This window comes from Numida meleagris, chromosome Z, assembly GCF_002078875.1.
Source record: "Numida meleagris isolate 19003 breed g44 Domestic line chromosome Z, NumMel1.0, whole genome shotgun sequence".
Taxonomy (NCBI): Eukaryota; Metazoa; Chordata; class Aves; order Galliformes; family Numididae; genus Numida; species Numida meleagris.
The window spans coordinates 42828204-42853428 of record NC_034438.1 but is presented as its reverse complement, the minus strand read 5'-3'; the positions used below and the strand labels follow the sequence as shown (position 1 = coordinate 42853428).

The 25225-nt window shown below is 40.4% G+C and overlaps 1 protein-coding gene across 1 annotated transcript in view; it reads right to left on the bottom strand.

Moving 5' to 3' along the window:
- Positions 1-22460, bottom strand: part of HABP4 (hyaluronan binding protein 4) — a 24849-nt gene extending 2389 nt beyond the window's left edge. Inside the window, 7 exon segments of the mRNA XM_021381502.1 lie at positions 1206-1385; positions 3089-3257; positions 9263-9346; positions 12731-12898; positions 13733-13877; positions 21502-21507; positions 21966-22460. Coding sequence (XP_021237177.1) covers positions 1206-1385; positions 3089-3257; positions 9263-9346; positions 12731-12898; positions 13733-13877; positions 21502-21507; positions 21966-22227 — 1014 coding nt within the window. The 5' untranslated portion in view covers positions 22228-22460.

The window sequence follows — 25225 nt, the reverse complement described above, 5'->3', positions numbered from 1 at the left end:
CCGTGGGGACTGTAGTAGTCCTTCTCTTCTGAGAACTAGGTACGTCCACTACATGATGTTATGATGTGGAATACCAATAACCGAAAATCACAAAACCATGACAAGTTAAATCAGTGCTTTAGCACACAGAATTTTCATTCCAGATGTATCACATTTCAGTCATTGTAACAGGCTGCCCAGGGAAGTGGTGGAGTCCCTATCTCTGGAGGTATTTAGGAGACATGTGGACACAGCACTACAGGATGTGGTCTAGTGAAGGGACTCAGTAGATCACATTGATGATTGGACTTGATGATCTTGAAGGTCTTTTTCAACATAGACAATTCTGTGACTCTAGCATTCTGTCTTCTTCTGTATGCCAGATTTACTTATCTCATGTTCACTAATCAGAATACTCTAAGGGTACTGTTCCACAGAATAGAATTCCTCTTCTATGAGGACAGGCTGAGAGAGCTGGGGCCCTTTTGCCTGGAGAAGAGAAGGCTGTGAGGTGATCTGATAGGGGCCTTTCAGTATCTAAAGGGGACCAACAGTAAAGAAGGGGACAGACTCTTTAGCAGTATCTGTGGCAATAGAACAAGGGGAAATGGCTTCAAGCTCATGGAGGGTAGATTTAGGCTAGAAATGAGGAAAAAACCTTTTAAAGCAAGGGTGGTGAGGCACTGGAACCGGTTGTCCGGTGATGTGGTTGATGCCGCGTCCCTGGAGACTTTCCAGGTGAGGCTGGATAAGGCCCTGGGCAACCTGATTTAGCTGTGGTGTCCCTGTTCATTGCAGGGGAGTTGGACTAGATGGCCCTCAGAGGTCCCTTCCAACTCCAAGGATTCTATGATTCTATAGAAAACTGAACTTTCTTGCGATATAATAATTCTTCCAGTCATGTTAATTATTTCCTAATTTATATCAAACATTCACTGCAGAAAGAAATATTGATTACATCCTTTCCCTTAGTTAACATTACAGCAGCTGTTAATCCAGCATTTGGAAAGGTATGTGTTAGAGTTCCTCAGCCAGAACTGGTATTTCATTTTAAGTAACTTGGTATGGGTCAGGAACTGAAAATAACCAGGCCAACGTACTGTGAGGTGGGTAACAGAAACAAGTCTGTCGCTACAGAAATCCCCCCCAGAATAGAGGAGGAAGAGGGAAAGGACAATCACCACAAAAAAAGTCTCCAAGCAAACAAAACCTACAGAAAACATTACCGTTACTTCTGGCTGAGGTCCTGTCTCCTCAACTTGTCTGCCACAGCCACAACCTCGTGCTCCTCTTGATCCACAGCCGCGGCAAGGAAGACTCCCAAAATTGATATTGAGCTGAGATGTTATGTCATTCACTGCTCTTCTAAAAAAGTGAGAATCATCTTCAAGCTCTCCCTTTTGTATCTAGAAAGAACATATGGTCAAGGCTTGTAATTTCCATACACAGCCTTCTACCACCCCGACAAATGTACATACATACATGTATTACAAATTAAGCAGAAGATAAATTAAGATGACATCCGGAATAGGAGACAGGCCTCAACTTGCACAGCATTTGAACAGAAGAGAAACAATTGCAGCTTCCCAGATGCCTAGGATAGTTTTGTTTGCTCAGAGAGTCCTTGAAACAAGATCTGCTGTACCAGCTCCATAATACTGAAGAAGTTTTCAGCAACACAATCTGTAAGGCTTTCCTAAGGAACCAGAGAATCAGGCCTAAGCTACTTACTCCTCCAGTTACCTTCAAGTAATGGTTAAAAAGACAGAAACCACAGCATTTGATTACTAGCTGATACATTTTTTTTAATATATTTGTCTGTAACTACGAGATTACTGTTTTAACACTGCATATTCCTAGTCGCTAGTGGATTTAAGACTGCCTCCCATCATAATTTTAACATGCTCTGAAGTTAACATACCTGTTAACTCATCCGATACTGTGATGAATCCCTCATTCTAAAATGGATTTGGCATATCTTTGTTATGCAGCTTCTGCACCTCTTCTACGTTCATTTTGACAAGGTCACTCAGAAATGCCCGCCAAGAAAGTTTAGGAGCAAGAAGAACAGCAACTTCAATGCACTCCTCATACTTTCAGAACCTGTGAAAGTTACTCTCCCCAGTGCAACCCCTCATCCCAAAGGAAAGGATGACGGTATCCATGACCACCAAAAGCCATGCTAAAAGGGATGCAGGCAGCTTCCGTATTTGTCTGTGCCTGGAAGAGCTCAGCAACCTACAGTGATTATGACTTATAAAAAAACTGTATATTTCTATGTTATGAGTAGACAAAGAATAAAATTTGTATTGCATACATGCACATAGACCTTAATCAAGGATCACAGTTTCACCATGCTAGGCTACAAGTACATGCATATACTTCTGTGACCCCCCAAAATCTAAAATCTAAGCTAGCAGGAATCTAAATGAACCCTCCCCCTTCTCCCCAGCACTTTCCAATCATATTGACAGAAGTCTTTCCTGAAATGTCAACCCCAGTGATACAATGGAAAAAAAAATATGGGAAAAGTGGGAAGAAAGTATATTACTATGCAAGAAGCACTCCAGAATTCTTCTAAGAAATAGGACCATAAAAAGGGAAAAAAGTATATAATCCAAGTTCACAATGAAATCTGGGATCTGGCACAGATGAGAAAATTGACGCTTAGCATCCAGACTAACAGATGCCAAAATAGATGCCAAAGTTTAACATATCTTTGCAAATGTATACTGACAATTAAGCTAAATCTAATTCAAAGGTAGGATAAGAAGTATTTAGTAAGCCACATTTTTCTTGTGGCACTACCAGAGATATACACAGGTGCCAGCAATAAGGAAACAAGTTTCACATTGCTAAGACTATATGTTTTAAGTTAGAACAACATAATATATTATATATTTGCATATAAAATATACCCCTATGTTGACCTGAGAAAAATGAACAGACAGTACATGTAAGGCAAACTTTAAGGCACATATACGACTACAGTGACAAAGTTTGGATACTATTTGGGGTTCAGATTATACTAAAACTAGAGGAAAGAGCAGAGAGTTTCCTAACCTTCAGCATAAAGCAAAGTTTACACAATTCCTCAGATAATGCTTACATCATTGCTGTATTTTGACTTGTGAATCACCACTGCTTTGGAAGGAACAGTGGATTCTGGTTTCCGGATGTTGAATTCAGGCTTTGGTCAGCTCTGTTGCTGAAGATTTTTCCACTCATCTAACATCATTTCTTGAACTACCTCTTCCATTGGCTTCCCTTCAGCAACTCTAAAGGTTCGTAGTTGCAAAGTAAAATCCATTAGCTTGCAACATCCCACGATGAAAGAGAACATTAATCTCTGAAGTAAGGATAGTCAACAGAACACTTGCAGTGTTTCTCATCAAATTACAGTCCTCAATTTTACTTACAACCCAGAGTAACTTGACATATGACTTTTATTTTAACCTAACTTGTAAAATACACCTATGGCCTGCTTGAAATTAGTCCTACGAACAAACATTGTCTCCAAACTATTGGACTAAGTTCTGGTATTTATCCAGCCTTATTGTAAGTTCAAACATTGCAGATTCTACATAAAATCATTCTGTCTTTTGCTCTAGGATATTCTCAACTCTGTTTCACCAGTGAATCTACTTCTAGCAAATAGAACCTCACTTAGAGTACACCAACTACGGTTGCATGGTCTAATATTCACACAAGGCTGCTTTGATTTCTTTTGTCAGCTTGCACAGGATAATGTTTATCATCTACCTAAAACAGACATTAATCCTAGTGCAGTTTGAATTTGTCACAAAGCCCAATAATGCTGATATGCGCAAGGAAAACAAAAGAAGCACATCAATCTGCTTTGCTTATTTTTTAACTGTGAAGACAGAATTGTATTCATAAGACAAGATATCTAAAACTAAAAACCCTTCTCAACATATCATTTGAGATATTACTCTTTTGGCCATCACCAGGAAAGTGCCATAACTGTTTTAAACAGAACCATGCGCTACTACAGTACACTCAACATGTATCTTTCAAGGATATTAGCAGAAAACGATTCCCTCCTAAACAGAGACAGATGCAGGGAGCACAACTCCTTTAATCATAATTGTTAAAATAACCAAACACAGTATTTTCCTAACGCTGATTAATCCAGAAAACCTTTTCATTAGGTCCCTTCTCATAGGAGAAATACAGCTTTGCTTCCTTTCATTGGATCCCAGGTTTCATATTTTTTCTATCAAACACTGATTACCAAGAGCAGATTTTTTCTAATATAAAAATGCAGTCGTTTAGATGCAATTTGAAAATTCGCTTTCATAGAATGGCTTGGGTTGGAAGGGACCTCAGATCACTGGAGCTCTAACCCCCCTGCAATGGGCAGGGTTGCCACCACCAGATCAGGCTTCACAGGGCCCCATCCAATCTAGCCCTGAACTCAGAGATGGGGTATCCACAGCTTCTCTGGGCAGCCTGTTCCAGTGTCTCACTGCTCTCTGAATAAAATTATTTTTCCTAACATTTAACCTAAATCTCCCCTCTTTTAGTTTAAAGTCATCTCCCCTTGTTTTGTCACTATCAGACCATGTAAAAAGTCACTCCCCTATGCTTATCATGGACAGATGCATAATTAAGTGACAGTGAACTGCACATTTCATCTCGGAAGTTGTGCAAGCATCCTGGCAGAATGAACATTTGTTGTGAGTGTTCTGTATATTTAGAATTAGCCAACAGAAGAACAGATTTGTTCCCTCTTCCTATGTGATCTTTCAACAAACCATTTTATTACTTGACAATTTATTTTAGTGAAGCTCCTAGCATGACTGGTAGACACACACACTGAACTGAACAGTAAGACAGCCTTAACCTTGGTTCTAGGATGAACAGTTTAAAATGCACTTCATAAAAAAGGTAAATGAAAATACAAATGTCCTGTACTATATACCTACATATCTTAATTCCCTGTTATTTACAAAATTCCAGCTATACAAACCAGAAGTCAAAGTTAAAATACTGGTAAGCAGTTCGTAATTCTCTACTGATTAAGACCAACATTATTGTTTCTTTAACAGTTCTTCTAACAACTCATTAAATGACTTAAATGAAAAGGATACTGATAGAAAATGTGGTTATTTCTGGAAAAATAAGATAACATTCACAAACACAAAATTACTTTGTTAAGAACCAACAGCATCCTGAACATTTCAATTTGTTGTCCTCAATAGTAAGAAATCCAGTAATTTTGGTTAATTATCTGAAACTTCAGTTCTGAAAATAGGTGCTAGAAAACAAGACAACATAGAGGCACCCAGAGAAGGAGAAAAAAAAGAAAGCTAATAAGAATGATTTTTATTAAATCATTCCTAAGCCAGTATGTCAAGACAGAATCAGTGAACTGTGTTTCTGAACTCTAGGAAGTATTTCGTCCTTCTCTCCCTTTTTCACTGTTTCTGTTCTCGATTAGAGCTGTATACAGATGAAAAGCAGATGCAACAAATACTTAAGTACTAGTTATCAATCTTCCAACCTGCAAAAGAAACACATGCATTCAAGCAGAGCTTTAAGGCCAGCTCTGTGCTATTATTTGCACTGTGAGAAGTAACGTATTTACCACATTTTCTAGATCAAAAAGTTAGGAAATAAAGGGGCAATAGTGCATATATTCAAGAATTCTGAAGGAGTGACCAAGTGTTATAAGATCCTAAAGAGACTCTTAACAAAGAGACAGAGTAAGTGATGTGAAAACCAAAAAATAACACAAAAAAACAAATACACTAGGAATGCTGAAGAAGAAAAAATACTATCAGGCAAGACTGTCAGCTTCTCAAACACAGAAATACTAGCAAGAAAAAAGCTCAGAAATATCGACTCTCTACTACCGAACCTATGTAAGATTACTGCAGGTAATCCAGTCAAACAACCTTCAATCAACAGCACCTGTCCCTTTCCCACCAGCATAACACTAGAAGGACATACATGAACTTTTGTTTGGAACAGATGTCACTGATGGCAGGATGAAACAAAGTCTGAAGTGAGTGTCTTCCACATGGGAACTTCTAAAGAGTGCAGAATAGAACAGTAAGACAAATGAAGTCTAAAATATATGATCTACCGGAAAGTCTTTAAAGAAGGGCTAAGGAATAAGCTTAAATAATGCTAAAAATGAATAAATTTTTGTATGTCCATGATGATCAAGGCAAGGTACTTGGGAGGTGAAAGAAAAACAGAGCTTAATTTCAAAGCATTAGAAAGATTATCAGGAGACAAGGCAAGACCAATTTGCATTGTACAAGTTAACCATAGAAGAAAAACATTGAATCAAATTCTTATAAAGATTTGGTCTGGCTTTATGTCACAATTCAGAAACAAGAGAAGTCAATAAGACTGCAAACTTGAAGACAAATTTGGAATTTCTCATTAAATGAACAGATGGATACATGTATCCACCAAAAAGGGAGACAGGTTTTGGGTCAAGAAATGGAAGAAAACACCACAGAATAAATATGAACTCCACAAATACCTTTGACAGGAATTGGTTAGACTATGTATTGTACTGAGTAAAAGTAAAAATCCATTCATCTGAATTACTAACCAACAGACATTTGTTAAATTGTTTGGACTGTGAAGACAAGTTCAACAGAAAGCACCTGTGAGGACAGCCTACATAGATGTAGTACTTATAACAATTTACATTATGCAAGTATTAAATACATTCTTGTCCTGCAATACTTTGCAAATGGAAGCTTAAGAACAGAAATATAGACACAGTCCTGAAGGCAAAGACCCTGCAGGTTATACAAGCTTGCAGAAGTCTTTCCAGAGATGCACTGAAGTTAGCCAGTACCACACCAGAAGACTATACAGTGTCTCCACTTAAACAGATTATTACAAATTGCCAGGACTATAACTACTTTAGGAAAGAGAATGAGAGAAGAAACAAAACCAAGTATTTTTTTGATCTGTCTCAATACAAGCACAAAACTGCAACTAACCAGAAAAAGAAACCGATAGTGTCTACTCCCAGAATGTATGATGATGATACAAAGATGGGAGGAGGGGCTGACACACCAGAAGGCTGTGCTGCCATTCAGCAAGACCTGGACAGGATGGAGAGATGAGCAGTAAGAAATCAGATGAGGTTTAACAAAAGCAAGTGTAGAGTCTTGCATCTGGGAAGTAATAGTCTCATGTATCAGTACAGGTTGGGGAACAACCTGCTGGTGAGGAGCTCTGCAGAGAAGGATCTGAGGGTCCTGGTGGACGACAGGTTGGCCACGAGCCAGCAGTGTGCCCTGGTGGCCAAGAAGACCAACGCGATCCTAGGGTGCATTAAAATGAGTGTGGCCAGCAGGTCAAAGGAGGTGATCCTCCCTCTCTACTCTGCCCTTGTTAGGCCTCACCTGGAGTACTGTACCCAGTTCTGGGCTTCCCAGCACAAAAAAGACAGAGATGTCCTGGAAAGGGTCCAGCAGAGGGCCACAAAAATGATAAAGGGCCTGGAGCATCTCTCCTATGAGGAAAGGCTGGGTGCCCTGGGTCTGTTCAGCCTTGACAAAATAAGACTGGGAGAGTTGGTTAAAATCTTCCACTGGTGTATGCTGCCTGCCAGATGATAGCAACTCTGTAAAACAGAGGCAACCTAAGCAGACAAATCCTTTAAGTACATTTTGAAGCATATAATGCGTGAAAACCATATCCCAACAGATTTTGCTTTTAAATATTTGAAGAATAACAGATTTTCCATGCTAACAACCATCCCTAATTACAAATGTACTATTCACATCTCATCTTAAAAGATGCGAACTCACCAAAATGATGCTACTCTCTAAGAATCCCCCGAGGTATATGTAACTCACATATTGATACATACAGATTTGTGAGTTTCTAGAATAGTATTTACTGCATTGCAAAGACTACATTATACAGTTTTGTACTTGTACTTTACTTGCTTTTCTACATCATGCTGAATTCAGCACTTTTCCAATCTAAACATTTAAAAATATGACGAGTAAAGGCTCTCAATCTTTTTGACCACCTACTCATTTCCAAGTTTTCTGAGAAATGAAAAAGACAGAAATGGTAGATTCTGTCAGATGCCTTTGCCAAGATGTAAACTTCATGTCTTATGTTCTACAAGGAACTGATGTCAGGACATATCTACTAAGAGCTTGAATTGCTGGGCATGTTTACAGCTACAGTGATGGAGAGACCGGTACAGGCCTGAAAAAAGTAAAGGCGCCAGTAACTGGCTAAAACTGCATAAGAACTGTTCTCACATTTAACTAAACAGATCTGTCAAAATTACATTGTACTTATCTACATTCACCATCTGACCTAAGTCCACTTAGAAAAATCTTTCTGGAGATCCTGACATCATTCAGCTTCTTAAAGATTTTGCCATGTATAAAAAGACTTATCTGTACATTAAAATTTAGTTTTAAATTAAAAGGAAAGTTGTATCAATGCAGTTTCTTACAGGGTTATACAAACTGAATATATAAAACAGTATTTGCAGTCTTTGCAGTACTATAATTCAAGTTAAGAAATGAACTAACATAATTAAGTTGCATCATTAGGCAAGAAAGGCTTCATAGCAACAGAAGAGGGCACTGACATTCTGTCACATTTTGTCACCTTCCACTCACAACATGCTATCTGCTCATTCTTTGAATTCTCTTTCTTAGACAAGATTGTCTAGTTACTTCTAAGCTAAAGCATTTATTTGATCTAAAATAAATCTCCTCTGGACACTGAACAGAATTAAAGTCAGAAAGCAAAAGGCAAACTCCTCTCTCAGTTCCTCTACTTTTAAGGCTCACTGCAAGACCATCCCCTGCAAGTTTTCCAGGTTCTACGAAGGTCCTTTGTACATTATTAGTGACTGATGAATAACTGACTTACAGAATTTTATCTTAGTGTACTTCAATTGTGTTTGTGTGATCATGTAGGTACCTTGAATATCTTTTTTTTTTTTTAATAGAGTATTTCAGTAAAGCGGGTAATTTTTACCCATTACCAAAGTCAAAAGGGTAACACACAATGCACAGCCCCTCATTAAATCATCACTAAGTGTTAGGAATGTAAGCAACGAGTCATTCAAAACAGCAGCTGCTTAATCAAGCTTTACTAACACTTAAGAACTCATTTTCGTCAGCCAAAAAATACAGAGAAAGTTCTCTCTAAAATATTTGCAGTAGCAAAATTTCACAGTTCAAATTCCAAGTATGCTTCCCATTACAAGTCAAGAATATTAGTAACAGTAAATTATCTTAACCAGCTATGCTTGTTTAGAGGTTCTCCTTCAGACATCCCTGGAGACTTAGCTGTTTCTGCAGTTGCTTCCATAGGAGCAGACAATTCCATCTCACTAAAACAGTAAACAGAAAACATAAGGTCTTTGGAAGTCATATTAGGAAAAATGTTGCAGATCAAAACAACTTTTTTTGGCAGAATTCCTTGGAAAGGGGAAAAAAACCAGAAGAAGAAACTCTAGAGTCATAGGAAAAAAAGTTGATCTAAGTGACTATATGAACTAACAAAATTAGAAGAATTGGAAAAACCCAACTTTTATGTACTTCTACTCAAAAAAGATGCATGAAAACAATAACCCAATTATGAATACCAGTACTTGACGACAGTTTATCTGATGCATATACTTGCATTTTTTATTTTCAACCATTAAAATAGTAAAATTCATACTCCATATTTTACATAGTTTACATTTTCTGTAACACTTCACTGGTCAAATAAGACCTGTAGCATACTTATTTTCATTTCACTGCTAAGTATGCACTTTTTGAAATTAAAACCTTGTAGCTTCAATGAATCATTAACAGTTAATAACACATTAATAATACAGATACACTTCTAGAATTGCTTAGACAGTCCCAATTTAATCACATTTCCACCATATGTGACTCATCGCAAGAAAGCACTGATATCTGTACTTGTATCTTAAGTAGAGATGCTACTGAACTAAAAAATAGCTAGGGGAAATAAAATAGAATCATAGAATCCTCAGAGTTGATAGGGACCTCTGAATGCCATCTAGTCCAACTCCCCTGCAATGAACAGGGACACCACAGCTAGATCAGGTTGCCCAGGGCCTTATCCAGCCTCACCTGGAAAGTCTCCAGGGACGTGGCATCAACCACATCACCGGACAACCCTGTTCCAGTGCCTCACCACCCTCAATATAAAAGATTATTTCCTTATATCTAACGTAAATCTACCTTCTTTGAACTTGAGATCATTTCCCCTTGTTCTATTGCCACAGATACTGCTAAAGAGTCTGTCCCTTTCTTTACTGTTGGTCCCCTTTAGATACTGAAAGGCCGCTATCAGGTCACCTCTGCTTTCTGGGCTGCAAGGGCACATTGCTGGCTCATGTCTAGCTTCCCATCCACCAGAACTCCAGGTCTTTTTCAGCAGGGCTGCACTCAATCCTTTCATCCCCTAGCTTGTATTGGTAATGGGGGTTGCCTCGACCAGGTGCGAGATCTTGAATTTGGATTTGTTTGAACCCTATGATGTTCTCTTGGGCCCATTGCTCAAACCTGTCTAGTCCCTCCGGATGGCATCCTATCCCTCTGGTGTGTCAGGAGCACCCCACAGCTTGGTGTCATCAGCAAACTTGCTGAAGGTGCACTCGACACCACTGTCAATATCACTGATGAAGGTATTAAAGAATATTCGCCCCAGCAGTGACCCCTGGGGGACACCACTCATCACCAGCCTCCATCCAGACATGGAGCCATTGAACACCACTTTCTCGACTTGATCCTGCAACCAGTTCTTCATCCATCAAACAGTCCATCTTCAAATCTGTATCTTTCCAATTTGGAGAGAAGGATGTTATGGGGCACCATGTCAAAGGCCTTACTGAAGTTGAGATAAATGACACCAGTGGCTCTTCCCTTGTCCACCGATGCAGTTACACCACCATAGAAGGCCACTAGGTTGGTCAAGCAGGATTTGCCCTTGATGAAGCCATGCTGATTTTCCTGTATCATCACTCTGCCTTCCATATGCCTTAGCATAGCTTCCAGGAGGATCCGTGCCATGATCCTCCCTGGCACAGAGGTGAGACTGACAGGTCGGTTGTTCCCAGGGTCACCCTTTTCACCCTTTTGCCAGAGGGTCACCAGAGACTTCATTTGATTGCCACTACTTTTCAAATATCATTGAGAGTGACTTGGTGACTACATTAGCCAATTCCCTCAGGACTCTGGGATGCATCTCATTAGGACCCATAGACTTGTGGATGTTCAGGTTCCTCAGCTGATCACGAACTTGATCTTCATTTACAGTAGGAGGGACCTTGCTTCCCCAGACCCCTCCTACCAAACCAAATGATTGAGGGCTGCATGGCAAGCAGTTATCAGGGAAGATTGAGGCAAAAAAAAAAACCAAAATAACTTCACTCTCTTGGGCCTTACACAGTTCACACCATCTTCAGCTGTATACTATACAAGCTATTTTTGTGCTATTAGCTAAAACCATATTTACATAGCTGATCACTTGTTTTGAAAAGCTGGAGTACTCAACCAAGCTTTTACTTTTCGTATACAATATCAGAAGAGAAGTCAGCAAAATCTTTCAGAAAAATTTGGAATATCAAGCCCTGAAACTGCTACCTATTAAAGTTGTTTTTTTCTCTTCCACAACCTTGTAGCCAGATACCCTGAGGAAGCCTAGTATATATTAACAAACATCGAAATCTAAGTGATAAATATAAAACTATTTTTTAAAACAAAATAATTGTATGTGAACAAAGCTGTTTGTTCTAAGCTTAAAGTTTTGCCTTTTCTGTCTAATACCAGCCTTCAGTTATAAAATTCTAGAAAAATGAGAATAAAAGCTACTAATAAGAATAACATATTACTAAATGCAAGGAATAGACACAAACAGAATTCCCAACGAGCTTTCTGGTAGTCTAAACACTTATCAGTGAATGAAATAAAGAACTGAAGTTCCTAATGTTTTTCATCTTTTTGACCATTAAATAAACAGTCACATTCTATCACTAATCCTGGTGTGCTTTGAAATGTACTTCAGTGGTGCAGTCAGCTAAGTATCTCTGGAGCCACAAAGAACTGTACTACAACGTTGCAACATAGAATATGATACATGAAATTTGAGAAAAAGGGAACAAATCTTAATCCCAATGACTAAGCTTCACTTTTTTGTTGGCATTTTGTAGCAACATCAATAAATAACAGAACCCACTTACTTCAGTATTAGAAAAATTTGAAACTCATTTCAGTTAAAAGACAACTTTGTCCCCACTCAACAGGATTTTGGCTGGCCTTTGTTCAAGAAATCTCACCATGCCTTTATACTGAAGTTAAACTCTTCAATATAAACATGGAGATAAGTTCAGAAAGCTATAGAACTGCATTAATCACAACAACGAATAGAAAGCACAAGTTTAACCTAAAATCATCCAGACTTTGACAGACAAAACATGATCTCCAGTGGGAACCAGAAGATGATGGCAGGCACAATTATATATTGTACCTCATATATTTAACTGTTCCCCAGTTGCAAGCTTCATTTCCACCCTTTATGTCATCTCTTCTCATTCCTCTAGAGAGAGGAAAGAGCATTCTTTAAGAGCTTTATTTCAGTAGAGACCCAGATTAAAACTGGCAACCAGTTTGTCTACACAGTAAAGGAATAAAATATGCAAGAAATTCTACTGTAATGTCAACTCTATTGTTCACTGAGAATAAGCACACTCAACACTTACATTTTGTCATTGTCACTTTGTCTTTCAAATTCCTGTTTTCCTCTTTGATCGAAGCTATCAAATCTTTTGTTTATTCTACCACCTCTTCGTCTACCTCGCATTCCACCTCTTCCTCTTCCAAGACCTCCTCGCCTTTCATAGTCTAATTTTTCAATTGGTCTAAAAAGACTTGTAATCAAAGTACAAGGAGAAAAAATCTTATGTTTACATTTGTGTAGCTGTGGGTAACATCAGCATAGGAGAGCTACTGTATTTTTTTTTTAATCTACATCTTTACATAACACAGTATAATTGTATTAGTTTTGGCATTAAAATAAGAATTATTATACACAATAGGAATAGAAGCTTTAGCTGTTGATGAATAGAAATATTAGAGTAAAACACTAGAAAGCTGTCATGTCTTCAGAGGCTTAATTGAGCAATAACTCCACTACTCAAATTCAGATTTATATGCAACTGCAAGAAAGTTCTCCAAAATTTTGAAATATCAACTACCTTAGAAGACAGTAAGAAGAGCTATACTCTTAACTGTTAAAAGTTTGTTTGTAAAAGAATTATTCTAGCACCTATAAACAAAATTTGCACATGTTCACTGTCTAAGTAGCAAACAGTATAACAAAGGTATAGTTTCAGATTGAACTGTAAGATTTATTCTACTTTCAATCTGCACCAAATGTCCTACAAAATCCGATAACCAAGTTCAGAAATGCAGTACTTACATTACAGACGAAGGGCTAAGCTTTCAGTTCTTAACACATCTTAGTTTTGCCTTTAACTACTTAACAAAACAGTTCCAAATTGATCTGCAAGGAAGCCAAAATTACAGTTCTGCCAGACATAACTAATTCGTATTGCACCAAATCTACACACTAATAACACAACTATGCCTTTAAGTCACTTCTGGCTATTATATCTGTTTAAGAAGGTTAACTCTTCCCCTCTCCTTCCCATTCCATATACGTTTTTTTTATGAGGCACCTTATGATCTTCTACAAAACATACCTTTTAGCTGTGAGTTCTGCTTGACTTTCTGTTTCATAAGATGAGTATTCCATGAATGAGGGTCTCCATTCAGTTTTATCTTGCTTTTCTGCTCTGCTATTGTCTTTCCCTCTACACTCTTCTTGTTTAGGTGCTTGCTTCTGACCTACATACACATACACACATTACTAGCAGTTTAATAATAACTAAATTGTAGTTACAAACTATTGACTGAAGTGAGCTAACCACACCTTGCAGGCCTCTGCTTTAACTCTCTCCAGTCCCAAATACCCTCCCCTGAACTATTGAATGCACTGACAGTTAATCTTGCCAGACACTGTCTTTAAATACACAAACTTACTTTCCCTTCCATATTAGTGAATCTGGCTCTTTTATTGACACAGTTCAGCCACTTAAAAACAACAAAAACTGAAACCACAACAGGCTAAAGAAATCCCATTTTTTTCCTCAAATGAAGTTATAAAGAACAAAAATTGTTTCTCATGTTTTCTCAAAGATCTTGCTGGTATCCTACAGAACAATACAGAGAAGCTTCTCTGGAAGACATGAATTCTAAGATTTTTGTGGAATAGATGAGGGAAAGATCATGAGATACATGTTGGCTGTTGATCAACACAATTCCAGCTAGCTGAGCTCAGTTTTCAAGTCTGTGCTTGTATGTCTGCTTTAAGCTCACACATATGGCATACAATAAAATAAGGTTCACCTCCTATTATAGTCCTAAGGAGAAGAGAACTATTTAACATTACTAGACATCAAGTTTAAATAACAGAAACCCAAGCAGTAAATAGAGAGGCTACACCTAATTCTAATTAGGCTTCACCTAATTCTAATGTCTGTATATTCCAAGACAAACTGTATTTAATCTTTCTGGGATTTTGTTGGACACTGCTGAGGTTGAAAAAACTGAGTGCAAAGGTATCATGTATTATAAAAGACAAGCTGAGGTTATGCATTTAACCCAAATACATCTGGTGTAACAATAGAGTTCATTATGTGCGTCTATCCCTGTTTTCCCTGTACTCTCCGCTCTATTTAAGACAAAGTTCTCCAGAGGCAAGCAAACCCTCTCACAGATCTCTATACTTGCACTAGTAGCTGCAGATGTTGTTGGTTTAGGACTATCAAGCAAGGAACTACAGAAACAAACCTCAGACCAGTGAAACTGCGCTCTTCTTTCCACAAGCACCTCTGCAGTGCAGAGGAAGTTACTGAAACCAGCAGGTTCACGGACAAATTACAGTCCTGGTTACTGTGCCTCAGTTGCAAGCATATATGAAAACCTATTTCATGTCACAATATTAATACACAAATGAATTCCTAGTTCTATAGAAATGTCCATATATAAAGGTCCGATTTAAAGCTTGGCTGGCAAGCATGAAGTCTGCAACATAATGTTTAAAAGTAAACTAAAGAACAATCCACCCAGAGAATAAGATAAAATTGTGATAGATTAAGCTTGTTATGCAACAAGGATAGTCATATATGTACACAGAAGAAAGTTTAACTGGTTTTCTTTAAGCTGCAGACCACCTGAAATGATATATTCTCCTTCCTCAAGGTTTGGATTAGTTAGTTCTTACAGAAGGAGGCATATTTTCATCCTCAAAACTAAGATGTAATATCTGGATAAAGAACAATTTCTGAAATTAGTTTGAGAACTTTTTATTAAAGCATACTTATTTTTGAAAGCTTGAAATTATTAAGAATACAGAATGGCATACACCATCTGCTATATGCACATCCCAACTATGTCACCAATTATGCAAGCATTGGTTCTAAGCTGGAAACTTAGTGTGGGAAAAGAAAAATACTACTCATTTATGACCACTTATTTTGATTGGATCTAAATAAGCAATTGCAATACAAGAGTGCATTTTCATTTTTGAGCCTCTCATTTGCTATCAGAAGCATTTAGAATAACTTTGCAAGAACATAAAGACTACTTTCCCTACCTACTTAGTATTAACATCCATTTCACATGCACATTCAGAGAACTCCTTGAAACAACAGAGGTAACAGTCACTTTGAAGAGACTGGTGGTTCCATTATACTCCCAATACCTCTTAAAAGTACTTCAAACTTGTCAGATACATTGGTGTACTGCACTAGCATTGCCTGCTCCAGATAAAGCAGACAGATCGTTACTTCGGTGTAGTTAATTCACTTCAATTCTAATAAATGGCCATACATAATGCAGAAGGACTTTAAATACTCCAAAGATTACTTGTGATACAAACTGTATAAAAATACTTTAAGTGGTTTGACAGACACACAGCAGTGGATTAAAACTAAATGGCTGCAGCAACCACACCTCTAATAAACACTGTAATCCTTGGATCAATCACTAGCACAATTGTCAGTTCAGCTTACAATGGCAAATCAAATTAGAATCTGACAGCTATGATAGCAAAAGCTATCTGATTTTAATTCTATGCTACATCCATGTCCCAGTTCAAACTTTCATTTAAGATTCCAAAGGGCCAACAAACCTTTTTGGGACTGAATTTGGCAGGCAGAGAAGAGTAAAATAAAAATAATTTTGTGCGGTGTTGCCACAATAGCTTTCACTTACAAGGAACTGGGCTATGCTTTGAATACTCATCAGTAACTTCTGCTAGTACACTCCAATTTTGTTTGCTTGCTAGAGTATATACATATTGGTATGGAAATTTCCTTTCAAACCACAGTGGGGTTTTGGGGATCTTTTACTTGAAATCTCACACACACTGTGAAGAAAAACTGAATACTGATCTTTTCTAGGTCAAGATTAGCTTCTCTTTAAGGGGATTCTCTTGTTTCTTACAGTTAGATTTGCACTAAGTTGAAGAAGACATCCACTATTCCTCACTTCATCTCTAGCTATTGCACCTGTCCAGTCTACGAGTTGCCTATCACTTTACCTTCTAAATCAATAAATCAGAATTTGAAAATGAAATGAACTGTTTCAAAGCCAGCATTTTTTTTTCCCAGAAAAGGCAACTAAACTATTATTAGAGAAAGACATCTGTAAACAGTGTAATCACCAGACACTAGACCCAGGCATCACTAAAGAAAAAAAAGCTTGGTTTTTGTGAGTTGTTGATTAAACAGTATAGTCAACACACTGAAGCATTTTTGCCACCACAGTGTGTTACTATCAGTATTAGTGTTGCTTATAAAGCAGCATTTAGGTAAGAAAACTCTCTAGAAAGTGTCTTTAATAAGCATGTTTAACAGAAATCTGAGTTGGGAAAGTAGATACCATGTTTTTAAGAATACCCCTTTTCAGCTCCCTGCTACTGTGTATCTATATTATTAAAAGAAGGATTTCAAAACAATTCAGCCAAATCAAGCTGCCTTTGCAGCTGCGTCTAGCTCTCATCCAAAGTTTCTCTACTTGTGTTATCTGTCCTCAAACAAAAGTACTGCTTCAGAAGACAGTTATCTAGTTTTGAAGGCTCTTCACTGGCACCTGATAACAAAATGTTCTCACTACTTTATTTTTAATGGAAAAAAAATCACTTTTTTTTTTTGAGTAGCAGACCTTGTTTTCTCTTGAGACAAACACCATGAAGTGCCCAGCTTGCAACTGGATTCAGTCACTACAAGCTACAGCAGACACAGCTGGAGTCTCTGTCCAAGAAGCACAGCAGGTGAGGGCAGCAGCCAGCATGCTGAGCATATGAAAACCTTGTATTCAGGCCTAACACTCAGCTGACAATACTGCATCATAGAGTTATATGAATTCTTACAAGCCTGAGAACAACTCCTTCCACTAAAATAGACAACAGTCAAATCTACTGAGAAGACTGTATCAGTGCTTCACCTCTACAGATGCAGTCTGGAATGAAGTACTGAACCAAGAATTACTTATCTTTGGCCCAAGCAGTACACACTAGAACTGAAAAAAGGCAAAGTGAGTGCTGTTTTGATTCAGTTAGGATAAATACTACATCAACCAGAGTAGGCAGCTGAAAGATTTGTGCACCTTATTAGCGTGTATTTGAAGACAAAAAAAGCAATGACAAAACACTTTCCACATGACAGGCTACACTCAAACATTTTTTGAATCAAAGACAGTAAATCAAAACATTTTTGTCTTCTCCGTCCCTCACCTGTAGCTCTATATACATTGTCTACTCAGACACCTGCTCTCATAATCTCAATTTTGGTCTTCTCACTACATAAATTATTCTGTAAGTTTGGTCGTACATGTTACTCTTGTGTGCTTTTTCTCATATTAATATCCCTGAAGTGACCAAAAGCATAGACACTTCAGTACATGGGAAAGAAGATGCCTTTCAAACACGCAACACTTTTTCTGTATTCCCTGCTATGGGTATCTCAGTAGTACCCAATAGTTTATTTCAAACTGCAGCAGGGAACAGACTTGCTGTTTTAACAGGCTCAGACTTAGTGTCTCAGTACTCTTTCCTAAACTACAACAGTTTAAAGAAATCATGTATGATGCAGCATAGTAGTAAAGTTGCCTTCCAAGTCTAAGCCATGTTCTCCCACACATATTGCTCTGCACTTAATGACAGTGACTTCCACCTGTCACTTTAGTTTACTGAGCTAACTAACACTGTAGCAGCAAACTCGAATTAGTTACCCTTCTCACAGTTTGTTCAGCAGAGACTTCCCACGCACCTACCTAGTTTAGAACTGCAAGAACAACCATAATTCCTCCCCTTTCCACATGTGCATGTCCACGCAACTAATTCCAATCCTTGAACCATTTAATTTTGTGAACTAATGCATGGCTAACTACATGATTCACAGAATATTACCATAGTATCTCAAAAAACAAAGCCTAGCTCCAGCTATTGCATACAACACTCCAAAGAAAAATAAATGGAACTAAGACTCTGTTCTGTGATATTTTCTTTCCCTGTGTGTCAGCACTCAGTTACAGAGCTGCCTACCACAGCTATCCCTCTGGACAATTATTATGACTACCTATCTGAAAGAATGATATTGGAATTATTTTTTTAAAAAATATGAAAACCACAGACAGCATAAGAAAAATAACCCCAGAAACAAGTCACGCCATATTAACTTAAAGTAGCAGCTAAAAATTCAATTTAGGAACTGGATCTAAACATCACACAAGTCATCAAATGAAAAATAGAAAAGAAAACCTTCTGGAGGCATTAGCAACAAAAGAGCTTTCAACTGAATGGAATTTTTTACTGCATGATCAACAGATTTAATTTGCCTGTACTGCTGAAGAATGCAATCTCTGCAACAATAAGCTCTGAATAAAGAGCTGGCAAGTGCAGTTTGGCCACTGTGTTAAGAATCAACTGAACTAACATTAAGCGCTGCAGCTGTAGGAGCTGAAATACCTACAGAGTCTTTACACAAGTCCTCTACATGCATTTTAAGAGTAACATTTAAAAAACAGTAACTTTGTAATTAAAAAGCCACAATCACATCATTATACAGCCAAAAAAATGCATGTTTTGATAGGCTATGAAGTAGCAGTCCATTTTCTCCTTAAAGGGAGATAAAAAGAAAAATAGCCTCCTTACAGTTGTGTCAGCTCCTTGTAGTTTGTATTCTGAAGACAAAGTACTGAAATATCTTGCAAAGTCCTCTTAGGAGGTTTGTCTCAAATCAAAAACATCTCCAGATCCTCTGGAGATGGTAGCCAAGAACTAAATAGATCTAAAGATGTTAATTTACAACACTGTAAGTAAACCTTTCACTCTAACCTCAAAACAACACCTTGAACAGTCTGTCAGATGACTGTAAATCTTTCTACAGGTTACAAGTTGAAGTCACATAAAAGTTGCAGGCTCAACAGTAAAGACTATTATTTCAGACTTACTGTATTCAAGAAATAATACAATAATAACAAAAAAGTGAAGCTTAACAACACTTTTTGAAACCAAACAAGCAACAATCAAGTAATTAGATAAACCTGTACAATGAATCATAATACCAGAACCTGATCCAGATGGAAAGATGCTCTTTTGTAGTATTTAATCTCTAAGGAGTGAAATGAAATTAGAGAGAGTCAGGCCCTAAATCTATGATAATTACTAAAGACATTACATTTTAGAGGATAAAGAAGTTTAGTCAGTAATATCAGAATTTAGTCATTTATTGTTACTTGACAGGAGTGTATCCTAGAAATTTAGCCATCATTAGAAGTTTTATGCCAAATTCAGCTGGTTAGAAAAACCTCCCCAGTAGTTAATCATTCTTATCCATTAAACCAGCAGTCTCCTGTAACTTTGTCAGTATCCAGAAGTTTTCTGACTGAATAATGCATAACAAATTAACTTTGCCATCCAAATAAAAATACAGTGCCCGTGGCAGAGGCACACAGGCAGGCCAGGTCTCACCTCTCTGCACTACACACTGACAACTCATTTCTCAAGGAACCCCAGGCACAAACATATAAGCATTCAAAATCCAGGACAGCCACTTTAAAAGGAGAAAGCACTTATTTTTCCCTTAAGAAATAACTCCTAAGCTAGATGCTTATTCAGTTTCCTAAAGCCCACTACCAAAGCCAGCAGTCTTTTCCCCATTTAAATTATCAGAAAAGTAAAAGAAAGCACACATCTGATGTCTCTGCCTGCAGAAAGAGGGTTTTCCTTAGTATCAAGGTAGCAGAAAATACTTGGTCCATCAGGTAATAGGGTAATACAGAGGATTACATTCAGAACCTGTATGCTTAAGATATCTATGGAGAAGTATGAGGTGAAGATGGCTTTCACATACTTCACAGTCCTGAAAGGCAATGGATGCCTGACAGTACTTGTGCAACAACATTTTCATCAATGCTTTGCTCTGCTGTTCACTAACAGGTTCCTCTGTCTTCCGCTGGTAACCACAGCAAAGCATCCTGAAAATGAAGGAGGCGTGGTGCTAAAATGAGTGTTCATCTTCCAGGCAGAGATTCCTGACAGTCACATTGCTATCTATCTCAGAAGTACCTCAAAAGACAGCAGTACAAAACAACTGCCACAAGTGACAATCTATACAATTGTCTTCAACAAAGATGCTTATCAACTAGCATATATTTGGCACTGAAAGACTCTCAGCCCCACAGAGTCAAGTGATTGCTGCTGGAGTAGCATAAGACTAAACTTAAGGAATAGAGGTGGTAGCACTGACAACAACTTGATGGAACAATAATAATCCTGATGCAGTTAATACCTATTTCCTCAAGGCACTAAAACTCACAGAATGGTTTGGGTTGGAAGGGATCTCAAAGTCCACCCAGTTCCAACTCCCTGTAGTGGGCAGGGCTGCCACTCACCATCAGCCGGCCCACTGCCCCATCCACCCTGGCCTTGAATGCCTCCAGGGATGCAACACCCACAGCTTCTGTGGGTAGCCCGTGCCGGTGCCTCAACGCCCCTCCAAGTAAAAGATTTCCTCCTAATATCTAACCTGAATCTCCCTTCTTTTAATTTAAAGCCATTCTCCTTTGTCCTGTCACTACAATCCCTAATAAAGAATTTGACTAACTTTCTGAAAACCCACCCTTTAGGTACTGGAAGGCCACTGTTATTAGAAGAACAAATTAATGTCTTAAGAATAGTTAACAAGCCATGTTTCATTATCTGTTGCAAAATGGGAAATGCGAATTTATAAGACTAAAACTATAGTCCTCAGCACAGAGGTTCTTGGTTCTGGAAAGCCACCAGGCAGCTCTCAGTTGCCCTGGACACTGCCTTGCACCAAGCAGCCAGGCAGTAACAATCACCCCACGGAGGTATCCGCATAGGAAGATGGCCTGTGGGGCTCCGATCCACAGCCGGCACCACCAGGTGCTGGATGGAACACAAGAGCAGGTTGAGCTCGGCAGTACCACGCTGCCTCCCTGCTCCCCAGATCAACTGAAGTGCAGGAGAATTCACAGGTGCTAAAAGAGCAAACTTGGATGCGTGAAACGCTGGAGAGAAACGTCAAGGTAACAAACTGTGCCAAGAGAGATGCTGAGGCAGCCAGAGAGCCGCAGTATTGGAGTGGAGGAGCCTGAACCGAGGCAGAGAGCTGCCTCCCGCTCCTCCCTCGGGTTTTCTTAAATTCCCTCTTCGGCACTTACTGCCCGCTGCACAGAGCGCAGAGGTCCGACTCACATCGGGCAGCCCGACCGCCGCTCGTTCCGCAAGCGCTCTCTAAGATCCCGCTACACTCCTGCGGCCCGCAGCGCCCGCCGCGGCGCCGCCTGGACCCGTCCCCACGACGCTGAGACGCCGCCACTCTTCCGCAGCGCGGTGCCCCGTACCGGGCCGCGGCGCGGACGTCCCGAGCTGCTTGCGCTGCTCCTGGGGCTCCCTCCTGGTGGCACCCCCTCTGCTATCGGAGCTGCCCCGCCAGGCCACCACTTTGTTGAGGTTCTTGCACTGTTATTGGCGGCGCTCGGCCTCGCGGAGATTGTCGAAGGGGTCCGACTCGTTGTCCAGCAGCTGGTAGAAGCGGCTGGCGACAGTGCAGCTGAAGCTCTCCTCCATGATAGCAGCCACCGGGCAGCCCACCGCCCCCTTCATCACCGCCACAGCCCCTGCCTGCTGCCGCCGGTGAGGCTTAGCAGAAGGCGGCGGGGAACACGCACCGCGCCGCTTCAGCACCACCCTCACAGTCGCAACATTACAACACCCCGCCCTCTTTCAAGCCTTGCCAGCCAATCACAACCCGAACTGCCGGCTGTCCGCAGCCACCTCCCATCGACACCGCCGACACCGCCCACCGCCAATCCTAAACAAAGATAAGTGTGATGAACCAATCCCTGCGCGGCCTTGCTCCGCCCCGTTCGCAGCTGCAGCCAATTAGAATACAGCGCCCTGAAGAGCCAATAATTGCCCGTTGACAGGTGGCGCGAGGGGTGAATCATAGAATAATTAAGGTTGGAAAAGACGTTCAAGATCATCTAGTCCAACCGTCCACCTCGCACTAATATTTCTCCACTAAACCATGTCCCTCAGTACCATTCATACATATTTCTTGAACACCTCCAGGAACAGTGACTCCATCATCTCCCTGGCTAGCTGGTTCCAATACCTCACCACTCTTAGAGAAGAAATGTTTCCTAACATCCAACCTGAACCTCCCCTGGAGAAACTTGAGGCCGTTCCTTCCTGTCCTATCATTGTTAACTGGGAAAAGAGGCTGACCAACCCAACACTACAACCTCCTTTCAGGTCTTTGTAGGGAGTAACAAGGTCTCCCCTGAGCCTCCTCTTCTCCAGACTCAATAATCCCAGTTCCCTCAGCTGCTCCCCAAAAGACTTGTGTGCCAGAGACTTCACAGCTTTGTTGCCCTTCTCTGGACAAGCTCCAGCTCCTCATTGTCTTTCTTTTAGTGAGTGGCCCAAAACTGAACACAGCACACAAGGTGTGGCCTCACCAGAGCTTAGTACAGAGGGACAATATCCTCCCTGCTCCTGCTGGCAACACTATTTCTGAAACAAGCCAGGATGCCATTGGCTACCTTGGCCACCTGGACATACTGCTGGCTTTTCAGGCAGCTATCAGCTGACACCCCCAAATCTTCTTCTTCCACACAGCTTTCCAGACACTCTGCCCCAAGCCTGTAGCATTGCATGAGGTTGTTGTGACACAAGTGCCATTGGCAGTCATAGAAGGAGATCAGGTTGGTCAGGCAGGACCATGAACCCATGCTGGTTGGGCCTGATCCTTTGGTTGTCCCACACATGCCATATACGATCTGTTCCACAACCTTACTTGGCACCAGGGTCAGGCTGACAGGCCTGTAGGTCCCTGGATCCCCATTATGACCCTTCTTGTAGATGGGAGTCAAACTTGCAAGCCTCCAGTCATCTGGGACCTCTCCAGTTGACCAGAATCACTGATAGGTAGTGGAGAACAGCTTGGCAATCACCTCCACCAGCTCCCTCAGCACCTTTTGACGGATCCCATCTGGCTCAAGGACTTGTGGCAGGCCTCTTAACTGTCTCCACCTGGAATCTTGGGGGGTTTATTCTGCTCCCCATCCCAGATTTCTAGGTCAGGAGGCTGAAGTGCAGGCGCAGCACTGTGCAGAGCAGCTTGAAAGGGTGACAGACACTGCTATCGCTTTATAAAAGTGTTTTGTGCTTTGAGGATGTTCAAGAGCAGGAAGCGGTAGACAGAGAGAGGAGGCATGAGGTGCTCCCCAGCAGCAGGCATAGGATGGACCTCGAGTGCCATAGAGACTTTAAGTTGCTTCTTTCTGCTTGGAACCGCAGTGGCAATAAAGTTCCTGTGCCTCAACGAATGTGTGCAGTAACACTGGGGAGCTTGCAGATGCTGCACTGCAGGGAAATGTACAGCTTGGGCAGTGGTAAGGCACTGGCACAGGCTGTCCAGAGAGGCTGTGGTGGATGCCTCATCCCTGGAGGCATTAAAGGCTAAATTGGGCCCTGGGCAGACTGATCTAGTGAGTGGTGAACCTGTCCATGGTAAGGGGCTGGAACTGGATGATCTTTAAGTTGGTCTCCTCCAACTGGGAGATCTGGTCCATTCAGCGGAAATACCAAGTGGGGATTCTCAGCTTCCACTTACAACCCAGCCACGTAAGACTACATGCAAACAGTCCCATTAACTGCAGTAGAAACGTTGGTCAGTGCAAGAGCTGTCTGGGAGCCACAAATGCTTTTATCACCTCTGCTGTCCATGACTGATATCAGCAGCTCCTGGAGGCCCCAGTGTCTGCCCACATGAGCTGCAGACCGAACATCCCTGCACTGCCTTATCAGCTACAGCAACCCAATGAGTGCTATCAGCACAACCTTCAGGGCTCCATGGCCAGCAAAGGGACAATCAGTGACTTCTGTGAGGAGGTTCCATTTCAGTGTTCATGGATCGCTTCCTCTGTTTTGAGAAAGCATGTTGATAACTTTGTTGTACATACCATTTGTTCTCAACTTCACCTCATCCTTAGCACAGGGCATCAAGACCAAGAAGGACCCTGCCGATGCTTCAGACAGAGCTGTCCACCACCTGCCTCCATTTCTAAGCTCAGAGATGACTAGGCATACCTCATGAAACTAAACAGGTCCAGCATTAGCCCAGGGCCTGAAGACTTTGTGCCTCACCCACAGCTTTCATCTGGATCCATGTAGGGATACAAGAAAGACTATTCAGAGCAGAAGCTGTAAAGCAAGATAGACAGCATGAGAAAGCAAGACTGAGAACCGAGGACATCTCCAGAAGAAGAGAAAAGCAAAAGGAACGTCTCATGGCTCTGATTGGATAAGCGCCTGCATGGATGGTTAAGGAGTGTTTGTGGAATACTTTGTTGAGATGTAAAGGTGGATGGGAAAGCTAAAAAAGGAAACTTGTGAATATATATATGTGATGTGAGAACCTGCAATAAATGATTTGGATCTTTCACATCTGTGTCCATGCTTTGTTGCCACAAATGGTGTCCTGTATAAGGGACTTGAATTGGCTTATTTGGCTGACCGGTGGCAAGCCCCAGTGATCTGAAGGCTGCTGAAAGGAAGCAGGATTGACTATACAGCAACATCATTTCTGCTGGACAGA